This window comes from Melanerpes formicivorus, unplaced genomic scaffold (genome assembly GCF_026170545.1).
Source record: "Melanerpes formicivorus ecotype bairdi unplaced genomic scaffold, bMelFor1.0.p_v2 SCAF_79, whole genome shotgun sequence".
Taxonomy (NCBI): Eukaryota; Metazoa; Chordata; class Aves; order Piciformes; family Picidae; genus Melanerpes; species Melanerpes formicivorus.
In genome coordinates, this window is record NW_027142431.1 from 376,510 (window position 1) to 392,957 (window position 16,448).

General features: G+C 50.9%; 1 protein-coding gene across 1 annotated transcript in view; it reads right to left on the reverse strand.

The window, feature by feature from the left end:
* RAD54B (RAD54 homolog B) overlaps positions 1-16,448 on the reverse strand; it is a 90,087-nt gene that overhangs the window by 15,188 nt on the left and 58,451 nt on the right. Inside the window, exons 5-8 of the mRNA XM_068164366.1 lie at positions 13,955-14,242; positions 12,381-12,543; positions 10,230-10,455; positions 1,199-1,406 (exon numbers count right to left, since the gene is read on the reverse strand). Coding sequence (XP_068020467.1) covers positions 1,199-1,406; positions 10,230-10,455; positions 12,381-12,543; positions 13,955-14,242 — 885 coding nt within the window. The remainder of the gene's footprint in view (positions 1-1,198; positions 1,407-10,229; positions 10,456-12,380; positions 12,544-13,954; positions 14,243-16,448) is intronic.

Here is a 16,448-nt window from a genome sequence, read left to right on the forward strand (position 1 = left end):
TGGAAGCTGGCCAGTGTGAAGCCTACCCACAAGAAAGGCTGGAAGGAGGAGCCAGGGAATTGCAGACCTGTCAGCCTGACCTCAGTGCCAGGCAAGATCATGGAACAGGTCATCCTGAGTGCAATCACACAGCACTTACAGGATGGCCAAGGGATCAGGCCCAGCCAGCATGGATTTAGGAAGGGCAGGTCCTGCCTCTCCAACCTGATCCCCTTCTATGCCCAGGTGACTGCCTGGTGGATGTGGGGCAGGCTGTGGATGGAGTCTACCTGGACCTCAGCAAGGCCTTTGACACCATCCCCCACAGCAAACTCCTGGCCAAGCTGTCAGCCCCTGGCTTGGAGAGCAGCACTCTGAGCTGGGTTAGGAACTGGCTGGAGGCTGAGCCCAGAGAGTGGTGGTGAATGGTGCCACAGCCAGCTGGCAGCCAGGGACCAGTGGTGTGCCCTAGGGATCAGTGCTGGGCCCTGTGCTCTTTAACATCTTTACTGATGATCTGGATGAGGGCATTGAGTCCATCATCAGTAAATTTGCAGATGACACCAAGCTGGGGGCAGGAGTTGATCTGTTAGAGGGTAGAAGAGCTCTGCAGAGGGACATTGCAGGCTGGACAGATGGGCAGAGTCCAAGGGCAGGAGATTGAATACATCCAAGTGCCAGGTTCTGCACATTGGCCACAGCAACCCCATGCAGTGCTACAGGCTGGGGTCAGAGTGGCTGGAGAGCAGCCAGGCAGAGAGGGACCTGGGGGTAAAGAGTTTGCTTTAAACAACATATATAATAGTAACAGGCAAGGTTCACAAGGGCAAGGAACAAGGACGGATGGGAGGGGGACAAAGAAGGAGAATACAAAACCAGTCTCTCTCTGAAGAGGCACAGAGGCAGCAGGGAGAAGGATCAGGCCCAAACTGAGGCAGAGGAGCAGGAAGGCAGCTGCAGTAGCTCTCCTCCAGGAAAGGCAGGAGCCAAAAGGAGACCTAATGGCTGCAATTCCCTGCTTTTAATACCCTAGCTGGGCAGGCAGGGGGGAGTGGAACAGACTCAGTTTCCCAGTGGGGGAGAACGGTCTGCAGAGAGGGCAAAGCACCCACAAGCCCTCCCCCCTGCTTTGGATTTGTTTTCAGGATGGGTGTTAATCCACCACACTACTTCAGCCCAGACCAGCAGGGGAATATTCCAAACAGCCCCTGGTCCTCACCAGTTAGGATAATTCTCCTCTCACAGGACAGAGCAGTGAGGGCTGTGGTGGTCTTAATGGAGCTGTTTTTCAGGCGATGGCCTTCATCACAGATGAGGAGGTTGAACTCCACAGCCTGCACCTGGTCCAAGCATCTCAGCAGCATCTCGTAGCTGATGATCAGAACTGAATAGAGTGGGGAGCTGAGGAATTCCTCTACTTTATGGTCCTGCAAGTGGAAAGGAAAACAGATCAGACAGATACTTCTTTTGAGATTCAGAGATTCATCATATGCTTTAGGTTGGGAGGGAACTTGAAGATCACCTAGCTCCAACCCCCCACCATGGGCAGGGACACTGATTCCCTGCAAGTTGGGCACATGGGCAGAGCCCAAGGGCATGAGATTGAACACATCCAAGTGCCAGGTTCTGCACATTGGCCACAGCAACCCCATGCAGTGCTACAGGCTGGGGTCAGAGTGGCTGAGAGCAGCCAGGCAGAGAGGGACCTGGGGGTGCTGGTTGACAGTAGGCTGAACATGAGCCTGCAGTGTGCCCAGGTGGCCAAGAAGGCCAATGGCATCCTGGCCTGCATCAGGAACAGTGTGGCCAGCAGGAGCAGGGAAGTCATTGTGCCCCTGTGCTCAGCACTGGTTAGGCCACACCTTGAGTCCTGTGTCCAGTTCTGGGCCCCTCAGGTTAAGAAGGACATTGAGAGACTTGAAGGTGTCCAGAGAAGGGGAACAAGGCTGGGGAGAGGCCTTGAGCACAGCCCTGTGAGGAGAGGCTGAGGGAGCTGGGGTTGTTTAGCCTGGAGAAGAGGAGGCTCAGGGGAAACCTTCTTGCTCTCTCCAAGTTCCTGAAGGGAGGTTGTAGCCAGGTGGGGGTTGGTCTCTTCTCCTAGGCAGCCAGCCCCAGAACAAGAGGACACAGTGTCAAGCTGTGCCAGGGGAGGTTCAGGCTGGATGTTAGGAAGAAATTCTTCCCAGCAAGAGAGATTGGCCATTGGGATGTGCTGCCCAAGGAGGTGGTGGAGTCACCATCATTGGAGGTGTTTAGGAAGAGCCTGGATGAGGCACTTGGTGCCCTGGTGTAGTTGATCAGATGGTGTTGGGTGATGGGTTGGACTGGATGATCTCTGAGGTCATTTCCTACCTGGTCTATTCTATTCTATTCTATTCTATTCTATTCTATTCTATTCTATTCTATTCTATTCTATTTCTTAATGCTGTTCACTGCCTAAGCAGGCTGTGGGCCTGGCTGACAAGCTGAAAGAGCTCTTTAAGTGTCAAAGCAAATCAAGCTAGAGCCTCAGAAGGTATTTTTATTTCCAAAGAAGGTCAGTTGCCAAACCCAGACAACTCAGTGTGGAACCAGATGGTGTAATACACTGTAAAAGCAGCACCAATTAATTATCACACCCTTTAGAGCCTCCTAGCAGGTGACTCCAATGAATCTATGGGCAGAAGCTGGTACATTAATCTCACAAAGTACCTTGTGGCAGATCAATCCCCACAGGCTGCCTATGAAGAGGCTCAGCACAGGTTCAGGGGAAGCAAGGAGTCATGAGGAGCAGGTAAGAAGGGCATGGACCATTTTCTCCAGGTGTATGGACAGGGCCCAAGCATTTTGGTGTTTCCAGAATTGTAGTTATCTGCCTGTATTCCAGGCAGTGTTTTTGCCCAGGTGGCCAAGAAGGCCAATGGCATCCTGGCCTGCATCAGGAACAGTGTGGCCAGCAGGAGCAGGGAGGTCATTGTGCCCCTGTACTCAGCACTGGTTAGGCCACACCTTGAGTCCTGTGTCCAGTTCTGGGCTCCTCAGGTTAGGAAAGATGATGAGATGCTGGAATATATCCAGAGAAGGGCAACAAGGCTGGGGAGGGGTCTGGAGCACAGCCCTGTGAGGAGAGGCTGAGGGAGCTGGGGTTGCTTAGCCTGGAGAAGAGGAGGCTCAGGGGAGACCTTCTTGCTCTCTCCAACTCCCTGAAGGGAGGTTGTAGCCAGGTGGGGGTTGGTCTCTTCTCCCAGGCAAGCAGCACCAGAACAAGAGGACACAGTCTCAAGCTGTGCCAGGGGAGGTTTAGGCTGGGTGTTAGGAAGAAGTTCTTCCCAGCAAGAGAGATTGGCCATTGGGATGTGCTGCCCAGGGAGGTGGTGGAGTCACCATCACTGGAGGTGTTTAGGAAGAGCCTGGATGTGGCACTTGGTGCCATGGTCTAGTTGACCATGGTGCTGGGTGATAGGTTGGACTTGATGATCTTGAAGGTCTTTTCCAACCTGGTCTAGTCTATTCTATTCTATTCTATTCTATTCTATTCTATTCTATTCTATTCTATTCTATTCTATTCTATTCTATTCTATTCGCATTTTCATAAGAGGGGCAGAGAATTTCCCAACCCAGGGAGAGTCACAGAGAGCAGCCCTGTAGGCAGACCTCAAGAGCTGTTCCTCACCAGCACTCTGGTTCCACATTGGAGCCCTGAAGGCAGAGGCATTGCCTCTCTGACCTTCATTGGGGATGGCAAAACCATCAGAAGATGCCCAGGCTCTGGAAATCATTTTCTGTTCCTACACTTGCCAGGCACAAGGTGAAACTCCAAGGGAAGTGGTGGGGGCTCTGGGGGGGATTGCATCCAACATCCCTCCCCTGCTAAATCATCAACTCCCTGGGACTGTTTGAAGCCTTTAAAACACAAAGCAGGAGAGTGCTGGCATATGGCAAGCCCTGTGCAGCCAAGCATAAGGTATGCCCTGCTGTATATAACAGCAGAGGTGGATGATGAACCAAAAACCTAAACTACAATCAGGAGCTAGTTTCAAGTCATGATTTTATCTTCTTAACTGGCTGCAGGTTTTGTGTGCATTACAGCCTCCATTTTCACAATTAGCCCAAATGACCTGACAGGTTTAAGGGAGTTGCCCAGAGCCACATATGGAGCAATTGCCAATCAGTGTTAAGAGCTCCAGGATGTCCCAGAGCTCCTGCTGGAGCAGACCCTTCTCTGCACTCATCCAAACCCAGTGTAGATGGTGAAGTGTCAATTAAAACCATGCTGAATCAGGAAGCAATGCTCAGCAGGATGAGGGAGGGGATTCTGCACACCTACTCTGCTCTCCTGAGACCCCCAACAGCACTGCCTCCAGTTCTGGTGCCCTCAGCATAAGGGGGACTTGGAGCTGCTGGAGCAGATCTGGAGGAGGCCATGAAGATGATCAGAGGGCTGGAGAACCTCCCCCCTGAGGCTGAGAGAGTTGGGGCTGTTCAGCCTGGAGAAGAGAAGACTCTGGGAAGAAGTTAGAGAAGTTTCCCAGTACCTGAAGAGGGCTACAGAAGAGCTGGGAAGGGACTTCTGAGAAGAGCCTGTAGAGATAGGATGAGAGGGAAGGGATTGAAGCTTGAGGAGGGCAGATTGAGACTGGAGATCAGGAAGAAATTCTTTCCAGTGAGGGTGGTGAGACACTGGCACAGGTTGCCCAGGGAGGTTGTGGGTGTTCCTTCCCTGGAGGTGCTCAAGGCCAGGTTGGATGAGGCCTTGAGCAACCTGGGCTGGTGGGAGGTGTCCCTGCCCATGGCAGGGGGTTGGAATTGTATGATCTCTAAGGTCCTTTCCAACCCCACCCATTCTATGAATCTATTAATTAACAAATCCTCCAGATACTTTGATTTTAACCCCAGTAGACATCTCACTTTGCAAACACGTATAGGAGAGATTCCTTCAAACACATGTGGATGTTGATAACTTAAGGCCTTAAGGAGACCTAAGTGCAACATCTGTGGGGACATCTTCATTTTACAAGCCATGTCCTCCATATGACAATTGCCTTGTACCAGAAATAAACTGCAACAACACAAGAGAGAGATGGATGGATGAGGGAGGGGATTCTGCACACCTACTCTGCTCTCCTGAGACCCCCAACAGCACTGCCTCCAGTTCTGGTGCCCTCAGCATAAGGGGGACTTGGAGCTGCTGGAGCAGGTCTGGAGGAGGCCACCAAAGTGATCAGAGGGCTGCAGCACCTCTGCTAAGGAGACAGGCAAAAAGAACTGGAACTGTTCCACCTGGAGAGGAGAAGGCTCTGGGGAGACCTTAGAGCTGCATTTCAGTATCTGGAGGGGATGTACAGGAAGGCTGGGGAGGGACTGTTCAGAAGGGCCTGTGGGGATAGGATGAGAGGCAACGGTTTGAAACTGGAGCAGGGCAGATTTAGGTTGGTCATCAGGAGGAAGTTCTGCACAGTGAGAGTGGTGAAACACTGGAACAGGCTGCCCAGGGATGTGGTTGAGGCCCTGTCCCTGGAGACATTCAAAGTCAGACTGGATGTGGCCCTGTGCAGCCTGCTGTAGCTGGAGGTGTCCCTGCTGAGTGCAGGGGGGTTGGACAAGATGCCCTTTGAGGCTTCCTTCTAACCTGATGCAATCTGTGAATGCATTTTACAAGCAGCTCCTCTCCTGGTTTTTTGAGGAGTGTGTTACTGACAGGTTAGGATCAGCTGGTGAAGCCTCAGCATGAAAGTGAGGAAAACATGCCTCACACATCTTCAGAAGTCTGTCAGTTCTTTGAGTGTATTCCTCATAGGCAAGGAGAGGGGAAAAAAAAACCTCTGAGACAAGCTCTTCCTTTCAAGTTCTACTGCAGAAATAGCAGTATGGTAATTGCTGTTTTTCTGGAGGAGTAGGCTGCAAATGATTTTGAACTCCCTCATTATACCCCAGGCAAGTCCTCCTGTGTCTTCCTTTTGCATGACAATGTATCCCTTGCTAGTTGGGAACACCATCTTAAAAGCCGCTGAGTGTCCTCCATCCAGAAGGCTCTAATGAGATGAGTAAGAACCTTTACATTCTTTAAATGCAGAGAACAGGAAAGCTGCTGTCAGTTTGGGGCAGAGGAGCTGTCAGCAAGCTCAGGCTTTCTCCTCCCCACATTGTTCATAAAACCTGCCACTAAGTGTTCCATTATTTCCAGCTACCTCTTCAGGTGTAAATGTTGCCAGGTTCTATTTTGCTATGCTCTCTTCTGCCTTGTGTTCAGTTCTGTTAGAAATTCTCAGCATGATGATGATGATGCCAGACTGGGAGGGGTGACACCCCCTCTCAGGCTGTGCTGCCACCCAGTGAGATCTGGACAGGCTGAGAGCTGGGCAAAGGGGAACCTCATGAAGTATCATAGTATCACAGTATCATAGTATCGTTCAGGGTTGGAAGGGACCACAAGGATCATCTAGTTCCAACCCCCTGCCATGGGCAGGGACACCCCACACTAGATCAGCCTGGCCACAGCCTCATCCAGCCTGGCCTTAAACACCTCCAGGGACAGGGCCCCAACCACCTCCCTGGACAACCCATTCCAGGGCTTCACCACTCTCATGGGGAAGAACTTCCTCCTCACCTCCAGCCTGAATCTCCCCACCTCCAGCTTCAGTCCATTGCCCCTAAGTACAGTAAGGACATGTGCATCTGGGGAGAAACAACAGCAGGCATCAGTACAGACTAGGAGCTGTCTTGCTGGAAAGGAGCTCCGTGGACACAGACCTTGGAGTCCTAGTGGACAGCAAGTTCTGCATAGGACAGCAAGCTGTGCATGGGACAGCTATGTGCCCTTGAGGCCAAGAGGGCCAAGGGCGTCCTGAGGTGCAGCAAAGTGTGGCCAGCAGGGCTAGGGAGGTTCTCCTCCCCCTCTGCTCTGCCCTGCTGAGACCACACCTGGAATACTGTGTCCAGTTCTGGGCTCCCCAGTTCAAGAGAGACAGGGACCTGCTGGAAAGAGTTCAACAGAGAGCTCTGAGGATGACTGGGGGACTTGAATATCTCTGCTATGAGGAAAGACTGAGAGCCCTGGGGCTGTCCAGTCTGGAGAAGAGAAGGCTGGGACAGCATCTTATCAATATCTATCAATATCTGAGGGGTGGGTGTCAGGATGAAGCGATGGTTTCTTTTTGGTGGTGCCCTGTGACAGGACAAGGAGCAACAGGTACAAGCTGGAGCACAGGAGGTTCCACCTCAACATGAGGAGAAACTTCTTTATGGTGCTGGAGCCCTGGAGCAGGCTGCCCAGAGAGGTTGTGGAGTCTCCTTCTCTGGAGACTTCCAAGACCCACCTGGATGAGTTCCTGTGTGACCTGCCCTGGGTGATGCTGCTCTGGCAGGGAGGTTGGACTGGATGAGCTTCTGAGGTCCCATCCATCCCCTAACATTCTGTGAGTCTGTGTGAGTCCATGTTTCTTATTCTAACCTACACTTCATTACAGTTCCTGCCAGGACAGTTTGCTTCATTTCCACATCTTGAAACAAGTCAGTAAGAAAAGCAAACAATGCAAGGAGCACCTCTTACTCAGGCAGCCAGGTGGATTGTCCTCAGTGGAGGATGAGGAGGGTTTTCCAAGTAATTTCAAGGGTGTGACAAGACAAAGTGGAATTCAAAGGATTATTGTTGCAATGCTTTGTGCACTCTGTGAGAGAAGTTTAAAAGCAGTGTGGAAACTTCCACCTCAGCTGAAGTATTCATCCAGACAATGAGGAGAGTGCAAGAAACTCAAAGGAGATTTGGTTGATGTAGGAACTGAGTCATCTTTAGCATGAAGTGCCATTTGTTTCTTCCCTTGACTTGTATGGAGCCATTAGATTACAAACTAACTTTGGAAAACAAACATCTGTATCTCTGTGGTAAGCACCAATGCAGACACTGTAAGGTCTCCACTTCCTCCCACTAGCACAATTCAGATAGAGAGCAGCAGGAAAAAAGTGTAGGTATGGCAGATTGCTGAGGGAAGCCAGTATGCTAAACAAGCACTTTGGCCACAGCAACCCCAGGCAGAGCTACAGGCTGGGGTCAGAGTGGCTGAGAGCAGCCAGGCAGAGAGGGACCTGGGGGTGCTGATTGACAGCCACCTAAACATGAGCCAGCAGTGCGCCCAGGTGGCCAAGAAGGCCAATGGCATCCTGGCCTGCATCAGGAACAGTGTGGCCAGTAGGAGCAGGAAAGTCATTCTGCCCTGTGCTCAGCACTGCTTAGGCTACACCTTGAGTCCTGTGTCCAGTTCTGGGCCCCTCAGTTTAGGAAAGATGTTGAGATGCTGGAAGGTGTCCAGGGAAGGGCAACAAAGCTGGGGAGGGGTCTGGAGCACAGCCCTGTGAGGAGAGGCTGAGGGAGCTGGGCTTGCTTAGCCTGGAGAAGAGGAGGCTCAGGGGAGACCTTCTTGCTCTCTACAACTCCCTGAATGGAGGTTGTAGCCAGGAAGGGGTTGGTCTCTTCTCTCAAGCAACCAGCCCCAGAACAAGAGGACACAGTCTCAAGCTGTGCCAGGGGAGGTTCAGGCTGGGTGTAAGGAAGAAATTCTTCGTAGAAAGAGAGATTGGCCATTGGGATGGGCTGCCCAGGGAGGTGGTGGAGTCACCATCACTGGAGGTGTTTAGGAGGAGCCTGGATGAGGCACTTGGTGCCATGGTTGAGTTGATCAGATGGTGTTGGGTGATAGGTTGGACTTGATGATCTCAAAGCTCTTTTCCAACCTGGTTAATTCTGTATTTAAGTCTCCTGTTCACAGCTTCAGGAATGCCTGTTCCAAGGGGACCCAACCCTCTGGCTGAGATATTGAGCCATGCTTAATGGGAAGAGTTACATGGCAAGAAAGCCTCACTGGGTACCCAGAGCAAGATGTGCTTTCAGAGAAAGCCCTCAGTCAGTGATGCTACAGCCTCACTCCTGAACTCCCTCACCTCTCATTTTGCCCGGAGCCTTCCTGCCTGACATGGTCAATAAAGGCCACTGAAGCACAGAGTCTGTGCTTGAACTTTTAGTCTTTGCAGTAAAGGAGGAAGAGATGTTTGTGATTCAAAGATAAAGGCAGGACTCTAAACTCATACTAAGGAGGTTAAAAGATGTGATATGCCCTGAGCACATGGGAGGCATCAGGGCCCTTCAGGACCTTGGGAGTGTCATTATCAAAGGAAAAGTTCTGCTGTAGGAGGAGGAGGGATCAGCATCATCTCTCTTCTTTATTAAGGTTTACTATTACAGTAATAATAATCAGTGGTTGTCTGCATTCTTCTAGAGACAAGAGACAGTCACACTTTCTAACACTGAGACTCCAGGCTTGGCAACTCAAAAGACTTTAAACCATCCCTACAGTAACTTAATTGCTGACAGTTGCAGTAAAGGGAATCATCTTCTGCAGTAACCTAAACCAGATGAATCAGAGGGAAAAGTTTTCAGTTGAGAACAAAAGCGACTACCAGAGAAACAGAGCACAAATCAGTCAAGGGAGATGCTCTGGTTCCTAGAGCAGGGAGGCTGTGCACTTTGACAGACAACAGAAAGCTCTGCCTTAAACCAAAGAGGCAACACAGAGGAGCATGGCAACTTCCCCAGCGTCAAAGATGAAGCCTCAGGAAAAGTAAGACTTTTGGGGAGATTCAGGCTGGAGGTGAGGAGGAAGTTCTTCACCATGAGAGTGGTGAAGCCCTGGAATGGGTTGTCCAGGGAGGTGGTTGGGGCCCTGTCCCTGGAGGTGTTTAAGCTCAGGCTGGATGAGGCTGTGGCCAGGCTGATCTAGTGTGGGGTGTCCCTGCCCATGGCAGGGGGGTTGGAACTGGATGATCCCTGTGGTCCCTTTCAACCCTGACTGATTCTATACTATGATACTACTATACTATAAGACAGACACATGCTACACAGGCAGGTGAGCTTGAATTCTGACCTGGTTACTGATAGCTCAATGCCCATATGAGCAATTACTTGAAGGAAAAACAAAGGACTACACAGACCTGTTAAGAGAGAATTACAAAGCTTTGTCTCTGGTTGAAAGAGATGAGGAAGAAAATCATAAGTCACAGAATCACACAGTATCACCAAGGCTGGAAGAGACCTCAAAGATCATCAAGTCCAACCTGTCACCACAGACCCCATGACTAGACCATGGCACCAAGTGCCACATCCAATCCCCTCTTGAACACCTCCAGGGATGGGGACTCCACCACCTCCCTGGGCAGTCCTCTATTGTGAGCCCCCAAAACCAAAAGCAATGACTTAATCCCTGTTTGGAAATACATCTTACCTGATCAACTGTGAAGACTTTGATCCTTTCACTTCCCAACCACTTCTGAAATTCCTTTCTCCAGTTCTTCACCAGGCTGCCAGGGGTGACAATCAGAGCTCTCTTGAGCACAGGCCTGCAGCCGTAGGGCCCCTGGCGCAGAAGGGTCCAGACCAGAGCGATGCACTGCAAGGTTTTGCCTAAGCCCATTTCATCAGCAAGAATGGCTCCAAACCTGCCACTCACTCTGCAAGACAGAGTTTTAGGTGGTAGGGGACAACTGGAAAGACAACTTGGGAGGTCACAGCTGGCTTAGGGAATTGCTTCCTGTGGTTGATTACTGAAGTGTAAAGAACCTATTCATGCTTATTATGCTCTACTCACTCAGTTAGACCAGAAGACCTTAGAGGAAGAACTTGACCTGGAAAACTTGATCTCTGAAAACAAAGAGTTGAAATCTTCTGCCAGAATTCAAAACATTGTCTGACATGTTGTTATTGATTTCTCTATACCTTAAGAAACCTGTTGGGAAAGCACTTTCAGAAAGGGTGCTGCATATTTTTCAACAGCTCCTTCATGATGGCATCCAACAAGTCCAAGTGCTGGGTGCTGCACTGTGGTCACAACAACCCCATGCAGAGCTACAGGCTGGGGTCAGAGTGGCTGAAGAGCTGCCAAACAGAAAGGGACCTGGGGGTACTGGTTGACAGCAGGTGAACATGAGCCAGCAGTGTGCCCAGGGGGGCAAGAAGGCCAATGGCATCCTGGCCTGCATCAGGAACAGTGTGGCCAGCAGGAGCAGGGAGGTCATTGTGCCCTGTGCTCAGCACTGGTTAGGCCACACCTTGAGTCCTGTGTCCAGTTCTGGGCTCCTCAGATATTGAGACACTTGAAGGTGTCCAGAGAAGGGCAACAAAGGTGGGGAGGGGTCTGGAGCACAGCCCTGTGAGGAGAGGCTGAGGGAGCTGGGGTTGCTTAGCCTGGAGAAGAGGAGGCTCAGGGGAGACCTTCTTGCTCTCTATAACTCCCTGAAGGGAGGTTGAGGCCAGGAAGGGGTTGGTCTCTTCTCCCAGGCACCCAGCACCAGAAGAAGAGGACACAGTCTCAAGCTGTGCCAGAGGACGTTTAGGCTGGAGGTTAGGAAGCAATTCTTCCTAGAGAGAGAGATTGCCCATTGGAATGTGCTGCCTAGGGAAGTGGTGGAGTCACCATCCCTGGAGGTGTTCAAGAGGGGATTGGATGTGGCACTTGGAGCCATAGGAGGTGTAGGGTGCTAGGTTGGACTGGATGATCTCTGAGGTCTTTTCCAACCTTATTGATTCTATGATTCTATGAATGAAGTTGTTGAATAGAACTGGGCCCAGCACTGACCCCTGGGGGACACCACCAGTCACTGGACAGCACCTGGATGCCACAGCATTCACAACCACTCCCTGTGCCAGGCCACCCAGCCAGTTTCTAAGCCAGCAAAGGGTGCACATGTCAAAGCCATGGGCTGCCAGCCTTTCCAGGAGGGTGCTGTGGGAGGCTGTGCCAAAGGCTTTGTGACCACATCCACAGACTGCATCTGTGTTTACAAGACCTGGTGTTTGCAGGAGAACTGAGAGGCCTTTTGGTGCACTGGCTTCTCATCACATCTGGCAAGGTCCCAGGAAGCATGGTGCTACATCCAGGGCAGAAAACAGCCTTTCCTCCTGGAAAATCACTAAGTAATGGAACAGTTCCTCAAATCTCCCCATTCAAATTGTCTCATTTTGGACAGAAAACATGGCAGGCACTGGAAGTCTGGAGAAGAGAAGACTGAGAGGGGATTTAAGCAATGTTTGTAACTATCTGAGGGCTGGGGGTCAGGAGGGAGGGGACAGGCTCTGCTCAGTTGCACCCTGGGGTAGGACAAAGAGCAATGGATGGAAACTCCAGCACAGGAGGTTCCACCTCACCATGAGGAGGAACTTCCTCACTGTGAGGGTCACAGAGCACTGGAATAAGCTGCCCAGAGGGGTTGTGGAGTCTCCTTCTCTGGAGACTTTCAAGCCCCATCTAGATGTGTTCCTGTGTGACCTGTGCTGGATTCTATGCTCCTGCTCTGGCCTGGAAGGGACCCTGGGAGGTCCCTTCCAACCCCTAACATCCTATGATCCCAAGAGAACAGGATAATAATGTTTCTCTTACCTCATTCCCATCACACATTCATACAGAAAGATAATTCCTTCCCTCTGGTGTGGTCTGAGATTATTTGCAATGTAAGGATCCACGACCACATCCACCACAGGCAGCCCAGCCTTGTTGAGCATCCACTGATGGCTGGCACTTGGTTTGGGCATCACCAGGGCATCTGGAAGTTCAAAACATAGGCAGGTATGGTACAAACCCACTACTTCTAGTCTGTCATCCAGGGGTCCCAAGGGGTGTTATTTCTCCAACTCAGCTACAGACAAAAAGTCAAAGTGTGGCCAGCAGGTTGAGAGAGGAGATTCTGCCACTCTGCTCTGCTGAGACCTCACCTGCAGTACTGTGGCCAGCTCTGGGGCCCCCAATGCGAGAGAGACATGGACCTGACAGACATAGTCAGGAGCAGGCCACCAAGATGATCAGAGGGCTGGAAAACCTCTGCTGTGGAGACAGGCTGAAAGAATTGGGGCTGTTCAGCCTGGAGAATGGAAGGCTCCTGGGAAACCTTGGAGCTACATTTCAGTATCTGAAGGGGATCTACAGGAAGGCTGGGGAGGGACTGTTCAGAAGGGCCTGTGGGGATAGGATGAGAGGCAATGGTTTGAAACTGGAGCAGGGCAGAGTCAGGTTGGCCATCAGGAGGAAGTTCTGCACAGTGAGAGTGGTGATACACTGGAACAGGCTGCCCAGGGATGTGGTTGAGGCCCTGTCCCTGGAGACATTCAAGATCAGACTGGATGTGACCCTGGGCAGCCTGCTCTAGTTGGAAGTGACCCTGCTGAGTGCAGGGGGTTTGGGCAAGATGTCCTTTGAGGGCCCCTTCCAGCCCAGTGTAGTCTGTGAAGCTGTGAAGCTAATGCCTGCTAGAAATGCTGTTTAATATATTGGCCATTCTCAGACAGAAAATGCATTTACCACCAGCATATCAGGTTGCCCAGGGAGGAACTGGAGGCCCCATTCCCAGAGATATTCAAGGCCAGGCTCAGCAAGGCTCTGGGCAACCTGATCTAGTGGAGGATGTCCCTGCTGAGTGCAGAGGGGTTGGAATGGATGACCTTTGGTGGTCCCTTCCAACCTAAACCTTTCCATGATTCCATGAAACAAGCTTAACCTCTCTATTACTGATCCCCCACTGTAATTACCGTGCTGCTGTATGATGTCAGTGCCTCATTGCCCCCTGGGGGAAGCTGGAACTCATCTGGAACTTACAGAATGTGTCAAACTGTTTCCCTGATCAATAAACTCACTTTTCTTGGCAGAACTCTCACTGTAACTTGTTTCTGCAGCCTTGTGCAGCTATGCCAAATTTCATGCAGTGCAGAGTATTTCATGGAATCAGAGAATCAATAAGGTTGGAAAAGACCTCAGAGATCACCAAGTCCAACCTGTCACCCAACACCTCCTGACAACTAAACCATGGCTCCAAGTGCCAAAACTCCTCACTAGAAACAGCAGCAGTGTGTGTCAGAAGTTCTTCAGTAACACACTGGGGAAAGTGAATGTTTTGGTGGCACACCCAATGGCTTTTTGAGAGCCAGAGGGTGCTTAAAGAAACTTAAGAGCCTGACTCTCACTTGAAGCGCTGGGATCGTGGCGAGGTTTGCAGCTTTGAGGCCCTTTGGGGATATTCTCTTTAGTGCTGCCTTGACAGACAGCTTTGAATGGTTTACAGAATGATTTCAGACTGGCTTGAGAGTGAGCAGCTGGGACTGTGTCATGAGTCCCTATTCCAGCTTGGAAACATCTGCCACTGCTGAAGTCATCTGCTGAAATCACACCCATCACTTCGATTTCTTTTCCTCCAACCATCAGTGTTTGGCCTTCTTCGAGACTCTCCAGCTCCTTAGATTTATAGCCAGAACCTAAAATGAGACCAAAAGACTCATCAGATAGGACAACACAGCAAAGACTGCTTCCTTAACACCAGTAGCAGAGAACAGAATAGCATAGAATAGCATAGAGTGGAGTGGAGTGGAGTGGAGTGGAGTGGAGTGGAGTGGAGTGGAGTGGAGTGGAATAGAATAGAATAGAATAGAATAGAATAGAATAGAATAGAATAGAATAGAATAGAATAGAATAGAATAGAATAGAATAGAATAGAATAGAATAGAATAGAATAGAATAGAATAGAATAGAATAGAATAGACGAGGTTGGAACAGACCTTCGAGATCATCAAGTCCAACCTATCACCCAACACCACTTAATCAACTAAACCATGGCACCAAGTGCCTCAGCCAGGCTCTTCCTAAACACCTCCAGTGATGGTGACTCCACCACCTCCCTGGGCAGCACATTCCAGTGGCCAATCTCTTTCTGGGAAGAACTTCTTCCTTACCTCCAGCCTAAACTTCCCCTGGCACAGCTTGAGACTGTGTCCTCTTCTTCTGGTGCTGCTTGCCTGGGAGAAGAGACCAACCCCTTCCTGGCTACAACCTCCCTTCAGGGAGTTGTAGAGAGCAAGAAGGTCTCCCCTGAGCCTCCTCTTCTCCAGGCTAAGCAACCCCAGCTCCCTCAGCCTCTCCTCACAGGGCTGTGCTCCAGACCCCTCCCCAGCTTTGTTGCCCTTCTCTGGATATATTCCAGCATCTCAACATCTTTCCTAAACTGAGGAGCCCAGAACTGGACACAGGACTCAAGGTGTGGCCTAACCAGTGCAGTGTACAGGGACAGAATGACTTCCCTGCTCCTGCTGGCCACACTGTTCCTGATGCAGGCCAGGATGCCATCTGCAGGGAGGAAAAGCAAAACTGTGAGCAGGTATTTGCTGATCTTTTGAGGTATTTGGTGATTTTTTTTGAGGTCACTTCTCAACCTCTACCATCCTGTGTGATTTGATTCTCAAGCATCTCAATTGCTGCACATGTAGACTCATCTCCCTGCTTACCAGAGTTTGACATCTGAGTGCTAGCAACCAGGTTCAGATGGTAAAATATATGAGCAAATATGCACTCATTCTAATCCCCAATCAATTCTACTGAATGCCAAACACCCATTTGAAGGAATTTAACAGAACCCAGTCCCATTTCATCAAACACAGCAGCTTGCTTTAGTTGTAAACTTGCTCAAAACTAGTGATGACCATTCTAGACCATTTCCTTCCTTTCATGGCCCAACAAGAGCACCCCCAGATCTCCTTAGATCAATAGCAAGAGAATCTTGGGGTGTTCTTGTTGAGACATCTTGTTCCCTCCCCCTCTGCTCTGCCCTGGGGAGGCCACAGCTGGAAGATTGTGTCCAGTTCTGGGAACCTCAGGTCAAGAAGGACCTCAAGGAACTGCTTGAGAGAGCCCAGCACAGAGTCACAAAAATGGAAGATCTTCCTGATGAGGAGAGCCTGAGGGAGCTGAGGGCTCTGTAACTTGGAGAGGAGGAGCCTGAGGGTGACCTCATTCCTGTTGATAAAGCTGTGCAGGGTGAGTGCCCAGAGGCTGGAGCCAGGCTCTGCTGGGTGATGCCCAGTGCCAGCACAAGGGGCAGTGGTGGAAGCTGAGGCAGAGGAAGTTCCATGGAAACAGGAGGAAGGATTTTTTTCCCTGTGAGGGTGCCAGAGCCCTGGGACAGACTGCCCAGGGGGGTTGTGGAGTCTCCCTCTCTGGAGACATTCAAAACCCACCTGGATGTGTTCCTGTGTGATCTGCACTAGGTGCTCCTGCTCTGGCAGGGGGGTTGGACTGGATGAGCTTTTGAGGTCCCTTCCAGCCCCTAAGATTCACAGCATCACAGCACATGAGAGGTCGGAAGGGACCTCCAGAGATCATCCAGTCCAATCCCCCTGCCAGAGCAGCATCACCCAGGGCAGTCTGCACAGCAATGCATCCAGGTGGGGTTGGAAAGGCTCCAGAGAAGGAGACTCCACAACCTCTCTGGGCAGCCTGCTCCAGGGCTCTGCCACCCTCACACCAAAGAAGTTTTTCCTCATGTTGAGCTGAATCCTTCTCTGTTCAAGTTTGTATCCATTGTTCCTTGGCTTCTTACTGCACACCACCCTGTAGAGCTTGGCCCCCTCCACTTGACCCCCACCCCTCAGCTATTGATAGACATTGATCAGATCCCTCTCAGCCTTCTCT